The 19811-nt window shown below is 43.2% G+C and overlaps 3 protein-coding genes and 1 long non-coding RNA gene across 4 annotated transcripts; 2 read left to right on the forward strand and 2 right to left on the reverse strand.

The window, feature by feature from the left end:
* Positions 1–290: 290 nt before the first annotated feature.
* On the reverse strand, positions 291–12679 carry LOC108099305. Its single transcript, XR_001771918.1, has 3 exons — positions 12524–12679; positions 11769–12185; positions 291–356 (listed from the first exon to the last, which is right to left on the reverse strand). It is a non-coding gene; the product is annotated as an uncharacterized LOC108099305 (long non-coding RNA).
* A 1384-nt stretch (positions 12680–14063) lies between these two features.
* On the forward strand, positions 14064–15842 carry LOC108099681. Its single transcript, XM_017203320.2, has 4 exons — positions 14064–14710; positions 14779–15054; positions 15116–15301; positions 15365–15842. Exons 1-4 carry the CDS (start codon positions 14210–14212, stop codon positions 15719–15721), a joined length of 1320 nt encoding a protein of 439 aa, XP_017058809.1. The 5' UTR covers positions 14064–14209; the 3' UTR covers positions 15722–15842.
* Positions 15843–16569: 727 nt separating this feature from the next.
* LOC108099266 (chymotrypsinogen A) lies at positions 16570–18039 on the reverse strand. The gene is made up of 4 exons (XM_017202641.1): positions 17877–18039; positions 17618–17820; positions 17301–17557; positions 16570–17247 (listed from the first exon to the last, which is right to left on the reverse strand). Exons 1-4 carry the CDS (start codon positions 18037–18039, stop codon positions 16659–16661), a joined length of 1212 nt encoding a protein of 403 aa, XP_017058130.1. The 3' UTR covers positions 16570–16658.
* A 789-nt stretch (positions 18040–18828) lies between these two features.
* Positions 18829–19241, forward strand: LOC108099367. Its single transcript, XM_017202859.2, has 2 exons — positions 18829–18987; positions 19049–19241. The coding sequence occupies exons 1-2, from the start codon at positions 18856–18858 to the stop codon at positions 19172–19174; spliced, it is 258 nt and encodes an 85-aa protein (XP_017058348.1). The 5' UTR covers positions 18829–18855; the 3' UTR covers positions 19175–19241.
* The last annotated feature ends 570 nt before the right edge of the window (positions 19242–19811 follow it).

Below are 19811 nucleotides of genomic sequence, written 5' to 3' on the forward strand. Positions count from 1 at the left end.
AAGAGTCTACGTTGCAAAATGTTACTTTGCTTTGGTGCCTCGACAAAAATATTGTAAATATTACATAAATGTTGTACGGTTTGTTATGTTTTTGTTTATAATCTACTAGCAGCGGTTGTTGTTGTTCTTGTTGCTGTAACTCTGTTATTGTTTATTGCTGGCTGTTGTTGTTTTTATTGTTGCTGTTGTATTCGTTTTGTTGTTGTTGTAGTTGTTGCTGTTGCATCGACAACTCTTGTTTAGTTTATTTGCATTTGCATACCAATTTACATTTATGTTTGTCTTGTTTTGATTTTGACTTTTGATTTTGGATGCTTTGTCGTTTGTTCATTTACTACGTTTTACTTAGCTTGAAGCTATAAAAAGAAAGAAAGTAGAAGAAAACAAATGTACAACATGAGTTTGAAGAAGGATCGATAGAGTCGAGAACAAAGACGGGACAAAAAGGAGTCATCTACAAAAAGTGATCACAAACATCGAAATCTAAAGTGCAAAAGCTTCTAGAGTGCAATAGATTACTAAGTTTTTGACTACAACTAAACATAACGTACGCGTATTACATTGCATAATATCATTACTTGACCTTACTTGCTTCTTTATTGCGACTGTGTAAAAGGCACAAGCTTAGCAAATTGAAATTATATTTTATGACACTTTCAGATTACCATTTTCCGCTGCTTAACAAGTTCGCACATGATAAGCCCAAATTGCATTTAAAATTCCCCCACCGGACTTAATCTAATCTAACTTCATAGTTGGCAACTCCTGGTGGCGAATATTCAGCCAAATTTGAATCGTCGCCGGGCGAAATGGCCGAAGAATTCAATTGTGCTCAGTGCGACCTGAATCCGGCCGCATAACCGGCGAACGGAAGAACGCTTCGGCGGAAGGGAACCTTCCTCAGTAGTGAGGGAGTGGAATGGGAATGGCTGTTGCATATTACATGAGGTCGGCCCAACGACCAGCGGACATCCGGTGGCCCGACTGATGGCCAGCACCTTCGCCTTGCCGCCCACAACATACCGTATCCGCCCCGTGGCAAATTCAATTTGCTCCTTGCGCCCGGCCACTTACCAAAGTGCAGCAGGTGTAATGTTAGCAAGGGGTTAGCTCCGCCAGTCCGCCAGTCCGCCAGTCATATGCGGATGTTTATGCGGCCCGGGGCCAACCGCATTTTCACCCAGTTTCCCAATTTGCCAGTCGCCATCTGGCCACAGCTGGCCTGCCTTCCCGGCTCCCCTTCCGTGGTCAGCTGGTGGGATTGTCTTTGCTTTGCGGACGACAAGAATTTAATTTTGATTCAACATTTTCATTTGCTTTGTGCAGAGAATTAGAGCAAATTAGGCCGTGTTTGGCCAGTGGAAATTGCTTTCTGAAATTCGTTTAACTCTGTTTACCATTTGCAGCATCAAAACAGTTTCTGCTTACACACTGATAAGTGCTTAATATTTCATGCTAATTTGGAATGTTGTTCAATGAAGTGTAGTTTTAAATCCTAAATTCAGGTAAATTCAGGTTCATATAAGTTTAAGCTACTGCTGGTAAAAGTAGTGCTGGCAGATGATTATGTAAGAAGGCAAAAGTCGTTCGCAAGTCATGCAGATCACCTTTTCAGATTTTAGTCGCCAGGCACGTGCCTCTGCTGTCGTTCCAGCTCACATTTGCCTAGCTTCTTTAATTTTTAATGCTAACGAAATGGGAGACCGGCTGGCAGACGGCGCTGTTGCTGCCCCTCGTTAGCATAATTGATCGGCTGGCACACACGTGCCTCCGATGTCAGTTTGGTCAGTAGGTCAGAGCAGCTGGTAGCTGGTGGCTGGTATTAATTAACACGCATGATGACCCCGGTGAGCCGGCAGTCCTGGAATCAGTTGGCAGGCGCAGGCACAGGAGTAATTTGATTACGCCATGAGTTGGCCACTTGACAGTCGGTTCAGCACTTCCGTTCGAAGTCGGAGGACTGTAAACTGCCCACACTTCAAAAAAAGGATGATCTTCAGTTAAGTGAGGCAAGTAATGTGTAGCACACTTTCAGAAAAACAATTTATTTCTAATTGCTCATTTTCATTTCCCCGTTTTATAATTTAATATATATTCAAATCATTTATATGTGTTAAAAAAACATAATTTTTTCTCTGTGCAATGTCCCCAATGCCGCACACTTACGCAACACAATAGCCAACCCGCACGTTCCACACGCACACATTCATCGCCGATGCAGCGTAGTGTGTACGTGAGTGCTTTACAAAAGTTGGCGAAAAGTGCAGCAGCCAAATACATACACCATATAGTATACACACTTGAAGCCAGCGAAAGGATGCTTGGAATGTGTGCGTGGAGGTCGCCACAAGAGCGGGATATACTTTCCACAGCCGCTGCAGTTGCAGGGCGAACTAAGGCACTGTTTACACTTCTAACGACCAAAAGACGAACAAGAAGTCTTCGAGGAGAAGAGTTGAACAACTTTCGCAAATGTTTGCCCAGTCGAAAGTTTTCCATAAAACGGGTATTGCCTTTGCATTGGAGAGCGGCCAAGTCACGATTACGATGCAACAAAGACAGAGATGTGATTCTCAGGACCAAATTAAAATATTTGAGAAATCTTTTGCTATTAAATAACTTTCCAAAAACCAGATTGTTATTGTATTAAAAGCTTATTATAAGTTTTTCCTGCAGGTGTGACCAAAAACATTCTCTGGCAACTTTGTTCTTTAATATCATAATGTCTTTAACTGATATATCTCTTGGGACTAAATAATATTGACCCTCTGGGCTACCGATGAAAAGAGCTTCCTACAAACTTTAGTACTTTTCCACCGAGCAACAATTGGTAGGGGAACGGAAACGTCTTTACTTTTTATGCAGACAATTAAAAAGAACACTCGATTGCGGGTACACATATAAACGTATGTGGCAGCTTAAAGTCGCCACTGTTATTGTTGTTGCCCGGGCAACGTTTCGCGGTCGCCTTGGCAATCAACTACGGAAAACGGAGGAGGACAACAACAGCTGGTGGAGCTCAGGAGGACGGAGAGTTCCGCCCAAAAGGGGTCACCATAAATTAGCAGTCCGAGCAGACAGCGGCTGCTCCTTCCTCGGTGGCCACCCCGTTGTACAAATGACGCAATGCAAATGAAAAATAATGCGCGAACATTTGGCCGCAGACGAGCGAAGGAGCAGCAAGGATATTGCGGGAAGTGATGCCAATTCTCTTTAAAAGAGTTCCCACATTTAATGTTATCAGTTATGACCTGAGAAAATTTTATTTTTCGTAATCAATTTCATTGATTAGGTAACAAACAATAAATTTTTATATTCAACTCAATAAAGACCGCTTAGTCATAGTCATGATTTATTTTAACAAACACTTGTAAAATATAAAACATCAAATTCATTTATTTAGTAGTCGATTTTCACTATTTTCTCTTGGGTATATAAAAACACAGAAATGAGGTAAAAGCAGACGCCTAAAAACTGTCTGGAGCTCCTTGCCAATATTTATTACCCCGTCCGTAAATTAACAATAAAAGCTGTTTTGCAATAAATTTTAGCCATCTCTGATGGAAAGGCAGCCGCGAGTAAGAAATCGTTGCCTGCTTTTTGGGCGTCGAGTGAAAAAGTTTTTGTTTATTTCCTTTGCAGGCTGCTCTTGCACTTTTCCCGGAGAGTGGAGTAATCCGTGCTGTTCAGGCAGGGGGTCCGGAATCCGGATCCGGATGCGGCGTGGTCCACAGAAGTTTCTTGGCTTCTGGCAAGGACTGAACTGCAACTTATTTATTTAGTATTTCTGGCCGAGGCGGCTGCTCCACGTTCTTTGCCCGAAAGTTGCTCCAACTAATTAAAACTAATCTTATGCAATTTCTGGCTAATTATGCGCATAAATCACACCACGGGAACCGAAGAAGCTTTTTTGGAGGGGGCTTATGAGGCGAAAAGTGCCGAAAATTGAATATGAGTGCGGAAAGATTTGCTCGGGGTAAAGTTTTTGTGCTTGAAACTAATGCTTTTAAAATGATTGTCTGCCAAAGTTATGTTATAGATTGCAGATAATGCAGAATAGTCTTCTTTGACTTTTACTATTAATTTATAAAGCTTTCAATAAATATTAAATTTCAATTAGTTGAAGGGTCTGGATATACCGAGCTTTTTTAATTAAAATCCCCTTCCGATTCATTTCACTTCGGGTTAAAAGCACTTATATAATGATAGGGACAAACTACCACCTAAATATCTTCGTTCCTGGCATTGCCATTAATTCATTCCTAGGCTGACAAATATATAGTATAGCCACGGCCATTACCAGTTGGTGTGCGTTCGCCGACATCGGTTCGTGTACGCTTTGCTCAAATGACACAGAAAGCCAACTCTTTTGCTAAATTAATGGGTTGCCAGCCTGGAGAAAAACTAGATAAAGGCAGTTAATTTTGTGAAACGCCGACATGCAGCAAAACGCAAAATGCGGACACACATGCTCCTTCCCTATTATAAAATTTCATATGTGACCCCATAAACAGAGCGGGGATTTGCGAAAGGTCAGCATTTAATTTATTCAAGTGGTTGCCGAGGTTGAAATGTGCGGGAGCCTATGAAATCCCTCACTAATTGCAGTCTGCATTATTGCGATATATATGTCAGTTGTCGGGATTAGTTGTTGCAATTCCCCAACTCACTGTGGCCCAGTTTTTCTGGTCGAGATTTGGCCGATTGCCCGTTACTGCTCGGCTCTTCAGCTCCACTTTCACTGGCATTGTGTGCGGCCAACGTGGCGTATGCGCGATTCCGGGGAGTAAGTGCATTCAAGGGCGCAGCCTGCCGGCAATCTGACACTTTTTCTCCCCTGGTTATTTATAACTTTCGGGGCGCCTGCTAGATTACATTTTCCCGGCGATTTTTCACTGACTGTCTGCTGGTGCTGGAACCTCAAGGCCAAAGTCGTAAAGTTTGCCAAACTTTTGCTTAACGAGAGCATTTTTATGAGCGGCGAGAATGCATAAATTGAATTCATATTGTTTCCCCGCCGGAAGTCGTACTTTTCCCACCATCTCTTAAATGCTTCGCAACCTAAGCTGATAAGGAGCTTAAGGCCCGGCGACAATTCCGAGCTCCTTACAGTTCAAGGCAGCCTGCTCCTTGGGTCAAGGTATGAAGCCCCTATTCGAAGGAGAACTTTTCTCTTGCCCTCAACTTTCTGCTTTGCGCAACTTTTGTCGGGAAATAGTTTTGTCAATACGGGCGGGGGGATGAAGGGGGAGGGAAGGGGGTGTACAAAGGGGGAAGAGTGTGTGCCTGCGATGATGTCAAAGGCTTCTGCTATTCGGGTCAATCTAAAAAATTTATGGGGCAATCGCCGAGACATGCCAAGACAGCCCGGCAGCGGCATCATCGTGTCAGCACCCACAGTCATCTATATAAAAAACTTGAAAGGAGTGGGCGTGGCTGGGACCCGCCCCCGGTGGTGTCCTTCGCGTTGTTGCTGCTGGCACCTCACCAACAGTGATGCTAACGACCTATTTCAATGAAACCCCCAACCAAAAATATTACACTCATATATTTTGCTGAAAACTATTTCTTTAAAACTTCCGAAGACCTAAAAAATAACTCAAATCGTGAAGAAATTCATCCCTCTTTTCAGCCCTAGACAGGATTAGATATTGGATTGCACCGCACGGCAAAGTTTCCAGGCGGGTATTCGTTCAAGGCCAAGCCGCTCGAAAATGTCAAATTGAATATAAATATTTCAGCCAGCAAATGATGCAGCAGAAATTTTGTTTTCCCTGCTTGGGTTTTCCTTATTTTCATCGCAAGAAAATCGATGGTGGCAAGCAATTTCGCAGTTGACTTAGGACCTTAATCCCATGAAATATGAATTGTCCGACGACAACGCCCTCAAAAGCACTCTGGTTGACACGCCCACTTTTTCCAAGTTTTCCTAAGTATGTGGTTAGCCACTTAGCCTGTTTAGAACCTGGTTTTTTAAATGACTTCGTATATTAACATTTATTTCATGATTATTATCGAACGTTTCTTTTAAAAATATAAAAAGTAATATGAAATATGAAACATATGTGGACTTTACAAAATGGCTACAGCTTAAATTGTATAAAATCGTTTACTACCATTAACAATTTACTGTCAGCATTGCAATTGCTCATACGCCCTGTTGGCCTTTTAATCCTAATTGCGTTTGACTTAAGGTTCTTTGCTTCTTTTTTTTACCAACAGCTTTGAATATGAAATTGTGGTGGAACGTGTCCAACATGAATATAAATGGCTGGCCATGTTTATTGATCGAGTGTAAACACATTAATATTCATATTTTGCCCGTCATACGAGGAGAGAAAGTGTCCTCCCCCTCATATGTATATTGTTATAAAAATACATGTGCACGTACTTCATTACGTATTCAAAACCGTATCTTTTTACAGCACATTTAACAATTTTCCGTTCTAACCCATTTATATGACAATTGTAGTAGATTTATTTATGGGATTACCGGCTAAATTCCATTTATCCGGTTTATTGTTTAGAGTTTATCTTTTGTTTTGCCGCTGTTAGCCTTTTTAAGACTCGATTTCATTGGGTCAAGGCAAGGGCTTTTCTGGCCAAATTGTTTTGGCAGCAGTTGTGAGTGTTAAAGAAACTTTGTTGCCCCAACCGAACTTGGGAAGGACAAAATGCTTTGTAGTCCCGAAATATCGAACGATTCACAAGCTGCAATTTCCTCTCTAACTTTCGCATGTCCGATGGCCGTAAAACAAATCAACGTTGCAATTGAAAGTTTCCCTCTCGCCGTCGAGACAACAATTAAACACGGCTCCGTGGGCTGAATAAATTTGCATAATTCCTCAACTTGTTGAGGCGCCAGTCATAACTCGAAGTCATGTCCTGACAGCTCACCCTGACATTTGCGTGCACTCGACTGCATTTCGAAAATTGCGATATTCCCAAGTCAAATGGGGCAGGTCCTTCGGATGGGTTCGCCTGATGCGTGTGTCATTAAGTCACCTTTATTTCTTTCGGTTCGGTTTTCTTTCTCTGTTTGTCGTTTTGCACCAAATCATGTGGAAACATCAGCGAAACGCTTGCATGTCCCAGGGGTCACCATGTCCTCTATAAGACTTCCCCATGAAAGTGTGCGTGAGGACTGCATTGACGTCAAGCTTTAATTATTTAATGGCCAGCCAAGAGTTGCGGTTTTCGGGGCAGAACAAATCGATGGACTGCCCGTATGAAAAACCATAATTGAACTCCCATCAGAGATTGCTGCGGATTGTTGTGCCCAAATAAAAAAGCTTAATTCGGTCAGTTATTAACCCATTTCTCTGCGGTCCCGAGAGATTACCAGTGGAAGATTTTTGAAAACGTAAATTAAGTTATGGGAGCATATGTTTAAACGACTATTATGAAAACCCATTAATCTCCGTTGGAAATAATTTAATTTTGAACAACACACCATTTGCAACAATTAGCTCATTCCGCACGAAAGCCAAAGGAAATTTAATTAAATATTTAAGCCATTGCCGTGGCAATTGTGCTTATTTGCCCGTCAACAGGGCGTATACGCGATTGCTTTACGAGTACGTATATGCGTGTACATTTGTTATTTGGCCGGCTGCATTATTCAGTATGTTCGAATGGCACGGGGGAAATGGAGCGGAGAGCGTGAAGTACAAGCCCGAGACAATCAATTGGCAGGCGGGCAGTATTTTCAATCAGTTGCCAAAGCACTTGTAGCATTTAAGATAACCAACTGTTCGAGAGTGTGTGTGTGTGTGAGTGTTTGTTTGTCCCCAAGTGGGTGTGAGTATCTGTGTGCGAGCGTCCCTGTGTTTGTGTTTGCGAGTCAAAAGTCAAATCAGGCCATTTATCAAGTCCTGGGAGCCCTTGGTCGGCCAATATCGCCACGCAGGTCAGGAATTGTTTGTGCTCATTTTTCAAGCCGGCTGGCAAACGGAAACTTTCCCTCTGTTTTCCACGAACTCTCGTATATATATATATATATATATCATATTGAATTTCAGGCACTTGTTTTTGCCAATTTTCCAAATGCGCATTTCAATTGAGCGTTGCCCGAAAGTTTCTTTTCAACCAAAATAAGAGAAAAACATTTACAAAAAAATACAAAAAGAAAATACCATTTCACGGTTTGTGGGAAAAGAGAAGGAAAAGTTTTTCTTGTGTACGAAATTCCAGGAAAAATCAGCTTAGTAAGTTCGCAGTAATAAAGTATTCCAGTAATGAACTACTCTTTAACTGATTTAATGTATTGTATTTTCATGAAAGTTTTGGAATACTTTAAGATTCTTTTAAGTTTTCTTAGTATTAACATGTTTTTAAGAAAATTATGTTTGTTAATAAATTGAAGGGTATTTCAGTGCCTGGTTTCTGGAGAAACAGCCTTAAATAATTTTATGTCCTTAAGAATTCCTCTGGCAAATTAGATTTCTTTGGCCTCAATAAGAACTTTCTCACACCGCCGAGTGGCCATAATTTGATATGGCAAATTGATATTCGGGCATACGTATATATTAACGTCTTTATCTTTGGTTGCTCCTGTTGGTTCGCTTTCTGCTTCTTGCCGGAATTATTAATGCCACTTTGCATAATGAAAAGTTCAACATTGTTATTATTATCAGCGAGTGCTCTCAAATTAAGGCTCAGAATGTCGCATGTCTTGCCAAAATTTTAATACGTATACATTCTAAGAAAAAGTCGACTTAAAAAGCCGGGAAGAATGAATGAGTGGAGGAGCAGGCATACTTTTTTGACTTGGCCATGGCCTAAGACACCACCCACGAAAAAGCCCCCGCTGACAGCAATTACTGGCCATGTTTTCGGTTCTTTGTGACTGTGTTACTGTTTTCATGTCATATAACAACGTTGTGCAATAAATCAAAAGTTGCCAGCATGAAATGATGGTTTATGCTGCCTTTAGTTGGGAACACACAAACACACACAGTGACAGTGACTCGTAGCCACATTTAAACAGAGTGATTTGTGGCTAATTTATTTATAGCGCCCGTATAAAGCCAGACAACACTTTGCCAAACAAAGTCAACTTATGACAGTGAACAATAAACACCAGCGGCAAAGGGAAACACACCATAACTATAAAATATTGTGACGTGCACTCGACTGTGTGAAATGGAGCACAAGGCCGGCGAGTCAAACAATAGCTGACAAAGGAGGCCGAGACCGTCAGCAAACAGTGCCAGTCCACAGTCCTCAGTCCTAGGATCCGAGTCCACCGTTCTTGGTCCTCGGTCCTAGGACCTCGCGCATGGCGCCACAATGCAGGCCTCACACTCCCGCAGACATTCAGCATTGCCGATAGCTATATGCTATATGCTAGTCCCCATACAAAGATCCCTTTTCTTCCCCAGAGGTTTTTCCTTTTCCAAAGCCCCCGCACAATGCAGAAAGTTGCGAAATGCACAGAGGGAAAGTCTCAAAAGAAAGCTTAGAATCATAAGCTGAAGTGAGCAATCTCATAAGAACAATAAAAGGTTTTGCTTATAGTTCAGATGCTATTTTGATTTTAGAACTGTTTTATATTACTTTCATATTATTTTTCACTGAATTGGATATTTTAAGCTGTTTATTGTAAATTCTGTTCAGTGCAATAAAAATGGCAATTATTTTCCGATATAGAAGAATGACTTTGAGTCAGTGTGGCGTATCTGGAAAATTCTTGGCTCGCTGTCTGAGATGGTTTTCCACCTGGCTGCCGGGTTGCATTCAGTTCATACCTTCCGCACGCCCTTAGAAAAATAAAGAAAAAAGGCGCACACACACAGCAACTCCCCTGACATGTTGGTCACATGTCAAACGCTTCGATTTTCCCTTTTCCCTGGAAAACTTTCAGCCAGAAGCGGGCGAGGCAGATGGTAGGTGGCAAAGTGACATGCCCGTCAGATTGGCACTGCTTTTCCCCCGATAGATCGATGTGCAGGTGCGAGGGGATTGCATTGTAGTCATTTCACCTGCTCGGAATTCCCGCCTCCCTTCCCGCGGTGGAAACGTGGAAATGTTCAACCTGAACATGCTGAGATTCCCAATCAGAGTTATCACCATTCGACGAACACATCTCCGACACGGACTAAGCTTCCGGCAATCGAATATCAACATTTATTGGGTAACTCTCGGATGATGAGTTATATCTATGGGTAAACATTTTGCGACCTGAGAGGATAACATGCGAGTATGAGTGCATACATCACTGTGTGCTGTGTGCTGCTCATGTGTCATCTGTTCTCGGAATCCGTCGCAAACTATGCAAATTAACACGCTTGTCAGCTTCTGCACTCGGCTTTTTGAGATACTCTTCAAAGGACTGCATCACTAATTAAGTCTGCGCCAAAGAACAGGATAAAAAGGGGCTTACGCTTTGGTAACTCTTTGCCAGTGTATATGTTATATATGTTTTTCGTTGTATACACATCACATTTCTAACTGATGACAAATTTAATTATTCGTGCAAATATTTTTGTGTGACAGCAGCAACAAGACGATTTAATTAATACAAAATTCCTGTATATATACGCACATTTATCCCATGTTTAATTTAGGAATTTATACGTTCTTTCTGTGGAAACACATTTACTCAGTCTCTGCCACTTGACAAGCAATTTACAAATTTTATGAAAATTTTCCATTATACTTTCAGGGCATTGACCACATCGGTGAGGGCTCACTCCGCAGATCTCCTTGTTCTATTAAGAGCTTGTCGCTCCGCCGGTGGAAGTGCATGCAGTTGACGCGTTTGCTTAGCTGATTGCGGTCCTTGTGCCCTGTGGCGTGGAACGGAGCAGGACCTGGTTGGGGGGACACCACGCGTATCCATATCTCTTGGCCACACGCACGGCGGCAAAGTCCGGGGGACAGACGACATGGCACAACAAAAAGCGAATTATATTTTCATATTAAACGACGTATGAGTAATCCCTCGCTCGGAGAGGGGCCGAAGGACATGCAGGACATGGAAATGCCATCGTCAGAGGGCCGCTCGCCCTCCCACACGTAATTTCCATTTATTTATAAAGTTCTCTAGAGTGGAGCGCTAATGTCGCTTCCATTGCTTGCAGATTGACAGGAAGCGGAAAAGGCCAAATCGAAATCGAAATCGAGATGTTGGGGATATCGGGGTAAATGCGAGCGGAAATCGTTTGAATATTCATGCTTATATACAGGTGAGGGAAATTACAGTCTTACAGCAGGCATTCAATTTATAATTCAACTTCCACCTAGCCGAGTTCAAGGAAATAGATAAAAAGGCTTGAATTTGAATTAAATATATCCGAATTAAGCTCGAATGTGGGAATTTAAGCATCCGTTGTAAAAGAAATTAACATCGCGATTTTTGGATAATAATTATTTTATAATACATGTTACTGGTTCTTTGAATTATTATTTAAATATTTTAATTGTATTCCGCTTTAAACAAATCTTCAATTTTGTACAGATAAGATAGAAATGAAGCTAAAGCGCAAACGATAATAAATGCACTCAAGCCTCTACTAAACTGAACAAAAGTGCATGCACTTCAAGACAGCATTCCTCAATTAAGCTCGAGTGTCGAAAATTGTATTCGAGTGGTGGAAATGAAGTGGGTTCGAAAGGACATGTAGGGATATGCACGAACATATGGCTCTATTTCGCAGAAATGCGGCACACAGACAATGCAAGGCACTTAGTTGGGGCGGTGTGTGGTATTTAAAATTAATTGGGTTCTTATGAGCAGATGCACGTGGATGAGGGAGGACACTTACGTAAAACGGCACAAGGACCTGCTGCCTGCAGCTAATTAGCCCAGGCGGACAAAAGCAATGCACGGTGTTTGGACAGTCGATGATTCAGGACTCAGGATTCAGGAATCTGATTGGCATGCATTCTGGCTCACAGACACGAATGCAAACACAAACACAGGCACAGACACAGGCACGAACACAGGCGACATAATGGTGTGTGTGTGTTTGTGTGCGAAGTCAGGCACACAAGCACAAATGGCGGTTCGCGTAGACAAACATGACGTAAACCCAAAAAAGTATGCTACAAACTTTGTTCGCCTTTCGCTTACGATTTGGACTCTTATTACTGCTGTTCATTGGCGTTTTTCAGCGCATTCGATTTTGATTATGATTTCTGAATCAGATTCTGATTTCGCTGGCATTTGGTTTCGTCCTCTTCTGCAAAGGAAACATCAAAGAGCAAACATTTTAATTGGCGTCGAGCGTTTGGAGGAGGGCGTAAGCGCCGTAGGCGTGCCACTCGGACTCGGCGGCGACATCAAGGCCATTAAGCCAAGTCAGCTAACAAAACACTAACACAGAAATAACAAAGTGTGTCACATCAAATCAACAAATTAAATAAAGAAATAATGGTTCAATGACGGTTAAATCGAGCAATAAACTCCACGGGATTACACAACACTGCTTGTGCCTTCTGACTTGGCTAAAATCAAGCGAAAACAACACTAACACTTTCTAGCATTGGCTATAATATTGGGGCTTGGTGTTGTTGGTACCACTTTAAGCGCTCTTCACTCGCCCAGTGTCCTTTTGATCCGAACTCGCGACTGTAACGCTCGAAAGCCGAGGACGGACTGAAGCAACTCCGCCAAAGGACTCGCCGTTCGAGCCTCCTTTCGGTTTCGTTCGGCTGCTCGAGTGAGTTTCATTTCGGTTTCGGCCTTTTGAGTGAGTTTCTGATTCAGATTACCATGACTGCCTTTCTGGCTGAATTGTTGCTTTGCCTTCCTGTCGTTTGCCGCTTGCATTTTTTCCCAGCTTACCTGGTTTTCCGCTTATTTTTTATCCGTTTTGGATTTTCAGTTTTTGTGCGACGTGATTCATTTCCGGTTTCGTACGGAAGGGACTTAAGGCGAGTCGGATGCCACAAAAATCCAACAAATTCCAACAGACAAATTATATTCAAGCTAACCAAATTGATATGTATTTTATAGTAATTAAAAGTGGAAGGCTTAAACTTTAACTTATGAATAATATTAAGTTAATATTGTAAAAATGGAAAAAGTGTTTTAAAAGTGTAAAAAAAACTATAAAATGTTTAAATTCGTTATTGTTAGCACTCTTTGCTTTTCTTTGTGTACGTTTTGTTTTTATTAAATTGTTCACAATTGAGCTAAAAATCATAAAATTTGCATGCCAATTTCACGCCTTGAATTGGGGAAATAGGGAGAGTTTTTTTGTTGTGGGGAAGGGATTAAGCCCGTGGGCATTGGCTGTAAATGAGTGGCTTGTTTATGAGTGGGACGCAGCCAAACGAGCATCAAATGGCCAGAGGTGTCTGCCTTTGGGAGTGTGTGTGGTGTGTTTTGTGTGTGTTCTGTTTGAACAGTATTTTTATAATTTACCTGCAAGCGTTTGTATAGTTGGATTTGTAATTTTAATTTTTAAATTGTGTACGTTTTGTTTTTATTAAATTGTTCACAATTGAGCTAAAAATCATAAAATTTGCATGCCAATTTCACGCCTTGAATTGGGGAAATAGGGAGAGTTTTTTTTGTTGTGGGGAAGGGGATTAAGCCCGTGGGCATTGGCTGTAAATGAGTGGCTTGTTTATGAGTGGGACGCAGCCAAACGAGCATCAAATGGCCAGAGGTGTCTGCCTTTGGGAGTGTGTGTGGTGTGTTTGTGTGTGTGTGTCCGTGAGTGTGCACACATTGAAACCGAAAACAGATGGCTTTGGCAACCTGTTGGCTGTGGGTATAAATTTAACCTGGCAAACGCGTCTGTGTGCGACGCTCTTCTTTTTGCCACCCTTCAGCCCATCAGTCCCTTATGTTCGCATCGCACCAACGGGTCGTATGCGCAATTATTGCCATAATGGCTTCACTTAAATCTTAACCCCAGTAGGCACCTGGCACCCTTAACCCTTAAAGCGGTTCGCTTGAAGTGACTGAATTCTTAAGCGAAATCACTTAAAATTCTTACAATTTGATATTAAACGTTTAAAATTAAATTTAATTCGGGTTTGTATATTCTTCGTTTTTCTTACTGTCAGTATCTTTAATAAAAAGTTCTGGATTGTACTCCTAGTTTATAGTGTGCTACACTAACCTACAAGCTGTGGTTGTCATAGAACTCAACCGACTCGAGTACATATTGAGCAAACAAACTTTACGAAAATTCCGATACACAAACGCTGGCAGTTTCGTTGGGTATTTTTTGTTGCAACCGCAGTCGTAGTTATGTCCGTACGTGACCATCAGTATGGATCCACGGTGCGCCACACTATTGTGGCCAGGTCCAACCGGCCGGTGATCAACCGGATGCTCCGCTCCGCCCGTCTGGACTCCACGGTGGGTCAGAATGCGGCCAAGCCGGTCAAGGAGAAGAGGACGGAGACAAAGCTGCAGCTCATGCAGAAGGAGCGATCCTCGAGCAGCGGGATGAGTGGCTTCTCCAAGCTGTCCTCCCGCGGCGGCTTGGAGGGCAAGGACTACTGGAACGCGGCCATCGAGGACGTGGAGTTCGCCGCCGCCTGTCGCTTCCAGCCGCGGATTCCCGTCATCGACTACTCACTGGTGCTGCCACAGAGACTTCGGGAAAGGGTCAAGCGGATCCAGAACTACGACTACTCAAAGTCCGATGATGACATCTACATCCGCGACGAGATGCAGGAGGTGAGGCCAGAGGACTACATGAGTGCCAGCAGCTCTGAAAAAACCGATGAGGAGGAGGACACTGTGGTGGGTATTTAAAAAGGGGAAGGTTTTTTAAATCCTTTTTAGTTTCTAATAATCCTATTGTTTTTAAGCACCTTGATATCCGTCGAAAGAAGGTGGAGGAGTACTTCAACGAGAGCGAACACTCGGACATTGTGCGCATGGAGCACGAGTTTGAGAAGTTCGATCTTAAACTGGACGAGCCCGTGGGTCACACCCATCGGTCCGTGGACAAGACCAGCTGGTACGCCAAGTTCCTCTGTGCTCCGCGGGACAAGAGGGTCTGCTGGCAAAGCCGAGTCGAGCATCCCGGCCAGAATTACTCCATGGTAACACTAGATGAGCAGGCTGAGAACCTCATGGATGCGGTCAGTACAGAAACTATATATTTAATAACCTATATCTATATTTCTTCTTAAATATTCTTAGTCTGCTGAACGTTTTGTGGAGTGGCTCAACTCCTTTGGCACTTTGGAAAGCAACCTGACTCCAGAGAAGGTCAAGAACCTATTTTCCATCAAGGGAGACCGCACTTTGCTGGCCTCCGTTAAAACAGATCCCAAGGAGGTCAATGCCATAGCTCAAACTGTGGCCGATAAATGGAATAAGCCACATGTAAGTAACAAAAAATATTTATTTAAATAAAATACATCCTAAGTTTATTTGTTTACCCTGCAGATGGCCATTGAGCTGAAGTACGAGAAGCACATCAACGATCACGCCTCCCGAGTGAACCAGAAACCCCTGCTAAGTGCATTTGGTCGCACTGTGCCGCTGAAGGATCGTCCTTGGTTGAAGAGATCGGGCGACACTGCCATTAAAACCGTTTATCCAGAGGAGCTGCTGACCCGCGAGAAGATCTTCAAGGGAATCACCCACCTGCGCAGCACCACTGCCCTCATCGATTTCTATCTGAACCACCCGGAACTGGAGCGACCGCAATATCTTTTGCAGAGCGGCGACTTCGAGGTGTCCAGTGCCAGTGTTTCTGAGGTCGAGGTGCCGCTCTACGAACTGCTTGGATTGCGTTACTAGCGCTGTTTCGTAAAAGTGTATCCTTAAAATTGCCAGTTGACCGAACGCCAATGCAAAACAGATTTATATTTGAAAAAATAAGTACAAATCTCTCATAAAAATTGTATATTTTTGAGCATTACATTTGACTAACATTTACTTTTACCTTTTCACCTAAGAAAGATAAATAAATTTAGATAATAAAGTTTTTTTATACCCTAGCATAGGGTATTATAATTTCAGTCAGAAGATTGCGGCGTAGTTAAGGAGTCACCTTAGAGTATACTCGTATATTCTTGATCAGCATCACGTTGTGAATTGAACAAGAAGTGTACAATATCTGTAAGTCTATTATTGTTTTGTAACCTTATTTTAGGTCATGGCTGTGGTGAAGAACAGACAGATGGCTTGCTGCGAACTGGTCTCCTGAATCATCCGGCAAATCCACATGGCATCAGCCTAGGCAGCGAACGGGGACGCAGCGTTGGATTCTAAATTTAACAATAGTTAATTGACTAGACTCGCATCTAAGATCCAAAAGTCATGGATTGTCCCAAAATTTATAATATAAGCCAAGGGAATAGTTATGTAAAATATGTCAAATGTAAATAATATGTAAATAAATATTATGTAAAATAAACTACCAACTTATGGACTTAAAGTCCATAACTTTTCTAATTTTTATCAGATTTTGAAGTGACATACCTCTGGTTTCTAATTTCATTTAATAACAACGTGCATCATTAGAATTTTTTTTATTTGTTTGTCAATTTTTATTCAATTTTAATGATGCAAATTTTCAAAAAATGGGTTGGCTGAAAATGGACCGAATTTCTCTGGTTTTAAGTCCATAACTTTTCTAATTCTAATAAGATTTTAGCTTCCTTTCTTGTTTATTACTATAATAACATGGTCAACTTATAATTATTTAATACGTTATAATGGTAAAAACCCAGCTCTACAGGGTTAGAGTGGTCTGAATCCAAGGTAGGTAAGTGCCCACGTTCACGTAGACCCCTGGAACTCCGGCCTGAGCGCACCCGATGCCCCAGGCCACCAGACCCACCACGTACCACAGCCCGTTGCTGGTGCAGACCAGCGGGGATCCCCCATCTCCCGTGCAGGCATCCTTGCCAGCTTCCCCGCCGGCGCAGATGAAACTGGTAGGACTGAGGACGAAGGAGGAGCCCAGCCGCGTGGCCTGCAGCGCCGCCTGGCAGTTGGCGTTGGGGATCAGGGGCACGTCCACCTGCCGCTCGATGGCCTGGTAGGCTCCCGTGGGTCCGAAGTCGTTCTTGCCCCAACCGGCCACCCAGCACCGCTGACCCACGAAACTTGTGGTGGGCAGACACACGGTGCCCACGGTGGACTTGCTGGTCAGCGAAACGGCGGAGGACAACTTCAGGATGGCCACGTCGTTCTGCAGGTTGCTGGGATTGAACGAGGGATTCACGTACACGTTCGAGATGTACACATCCTGGGCGGGAATCGGCTCACTGGTGCTGCTGGCGTCCCACTCGCCCAAGCGAACCTTGAAGGAGGTGAGTCTGCAACGAGTTGATGGGGAGAAGGATCGGGGATAAACCGGAGTTGAACTCACGCCAGATTGTAGACCTTGTGGGCGGCAGTGAGCACATGTTGTGCGGTAATCAACGCTCCACCACCCAGGTAAACATCCGCTGTGGTGAGAAGAGCTGCCTGCCAGGGATAAGCTCCAAAGCTGGCTTGGCCAGCTCCTGCGGCAGAGGAACCGGGAGGAGGTGGAAATCGCCGGCCACATTGGTAGCTTCCCGCCTGGCAGCAGGCCACCAAGCCATAACTGCAGGTCAAAGTGGGAGAAGTGGTGGGAATGGTGGGCTGAACAGGATCGGGAGGTTAAATACTATCATGATTAAATCTGTGTTATTTTGTTCTTACATAACCGCCATTATTGACAATCCTTATGTCCAACTGGCCACTACCATCGCTGGGTAAAGTGGGTACGGGATTGGCGCAGGATCCGGGCGGAACGCACTGGCAGTAACTGGTTCCTGGATTCACAATGGAGGGCACTGGAGGCCAGGTGCCCGGTGCCACTTGGGGTGGCAGCAGAGTGCCCACAATCAGCTGCCTGGTGAGTACTGATTGGCCAAATAGAACCATGAAACTCACTTTGCAACGGATTTGAGCCACTTACTGGTGTGGTTCGCCGGGCTTCCCACCTCGCTGGGTTGTGGTCCGGAATCCCTTCCGGCTTCCGATTGAACCGGACCGAAGCTCCAGGCCTGCACAATAATTCCTGTTTCAATGGTGAGCCACTGGAGCAGTGGCAACCACCACAACCGACCGAACCGAGTCATATCCACTGCCAACTAAATCGAGTCGCCGGAGCTCCGGTCGGCTATATAGCGACCCACGACCCATAACTCTCCCCAATAAATTGCCTGACGAATGGCCTCCTCCGCTCAGGGATTTTCCACAGTGCATAAAGCTACAAAAAAGCATTCATAAAAACCAAATTAAGGGGAAAACGCATTGCAGCTACACCACGAAGTTGTCTCACCCTTTTTTATACATTTACTAAAAATTCAGTTGATAAAAGTGGTCAACTCATTAAGGAAAATCACACTAGATACCATAAAGTAAATTACTTTAGTAATTGATAAACTTTTCCACTTTATGCTAACTTGTTTACTATTCCTGATTGCACTAAACCAAGTCTAAAGAGTATTTCTGTAAAGCACCAAATAAATTAAGCTTAGATATTCTGTGTTGACAACTTTCTGGTTCGATAATTTCATTCGGCTGAATATTCCCATTGTTAACAAACAATTTTACCTGCTCCACATTTTCGAACTATTAAATTTGATTGTAATAACTTAATGGTTTAATTGCAAACAATTTGGAGAGGCTTCATGTTTGACACTTTCCGCTTGAAAGCAATCGCAATTCATTTCCCTTTTCGACCCACAGAACTGTTAACAACTTGGCACCAGAATTTGTTTAATGATTCACGCCCGGCAACATTCCGTTCGATCTAACTCCAAATCCCCGAGCAAAGCTGTTAAACTGGGCAAATGTTAAGGTTGCAGATAGGAAAAGCTCTCGAGCTTTCCTATCGGGTGCAGTGCTAGCTTGTTTAGTTTTAATCAGTCTGTGCGGCAAAGTGGAACGAAATGGGTCACCTGGACTTGGATTTTCACGCTATTCCCAAACTACATGGCCGGGAGAACTACTGGTCATGGCGCATCCTCTTGAAAACCTATCTGGAGGCCAACGACCTGTGGAAGCACAACGAACCCAAGGAGGTATTATTCACTTTTTACTGATCACCATTTATTTTTAACCTTATCACCATTTAACTCGCAGAGCCCCCAAACTAAATTCCTGATTTTGGCCAGCATTACGCCCGATAAGATTGAGCCAGCCTACGATGACCAAACCTGTTCGTACATTTTCCAGAACATGGAGAGCCGTTTTGGACCCTACAGCTAAACTTTTAACATGAAATTTATTGGGCTTTTTAACTGGCTTAAAAATATATATTCCCGTTGATCATTGGTATGAACTTCTTATTTATTATTTTTGGTTTGCTTGTCATCTTCCTTTTCGGATTGCTTTCCACCTCCTCGACCTCCTCCTCTGCCTCCGCCATCACCTCCACGTCCAGATCCTCCATCCTCCCCGTCTCTTGGATTTTTCTTCCGTTCATTGGATTTCTGATCTTTGTTTTCATCTTGTTTTGAGTTTTCTTCTTTTCCGGAGTTTCCTGCTCCTCCACGACCTCCATTCTTACCGCCTCCATCGCCTCCTCGACCTCCTCCTTTGCCTCCGCCATCACCACCTCGTCCAGATCCTCCATCTTCCCCGTCTCTTGGATTTTTCTGTCTTTCATTGGATTTCTGGTCTTTGTCTCCATCTTGACTTGAGTTCCCTCCTCCACGACCTCCATTTTTACCGCCTCCATCACCGCCACGCCCGCCTTTTCCTCCACCACCACCTCCTCCTCCTCCACCTCCACTTCCTCCACCTTTTCCACCAGACATTTGTAACTATTTAACTCGAAATCTTACTAAATAACAGGAAAGCCAAATTAGAATTGATCTCCATATAAATAAATAAGGCAACAATA

This window comes from Drosophila ficusphila, unplaced genomic scaffold, assembly GCF_018152265.1.
Source record: "Drosophila ficusphila isolate 14025-0441.05 unplaced genomic scaffold, ASM1815226v1 contig_791, whole genome shotgun sequence".
Taxonomy (NCBI): Eukaryota; Metazoa; Arthropoda; class Insecta; order Diptera; family Drosophilidae; genus Drosophila; species Drosophila ficusphila.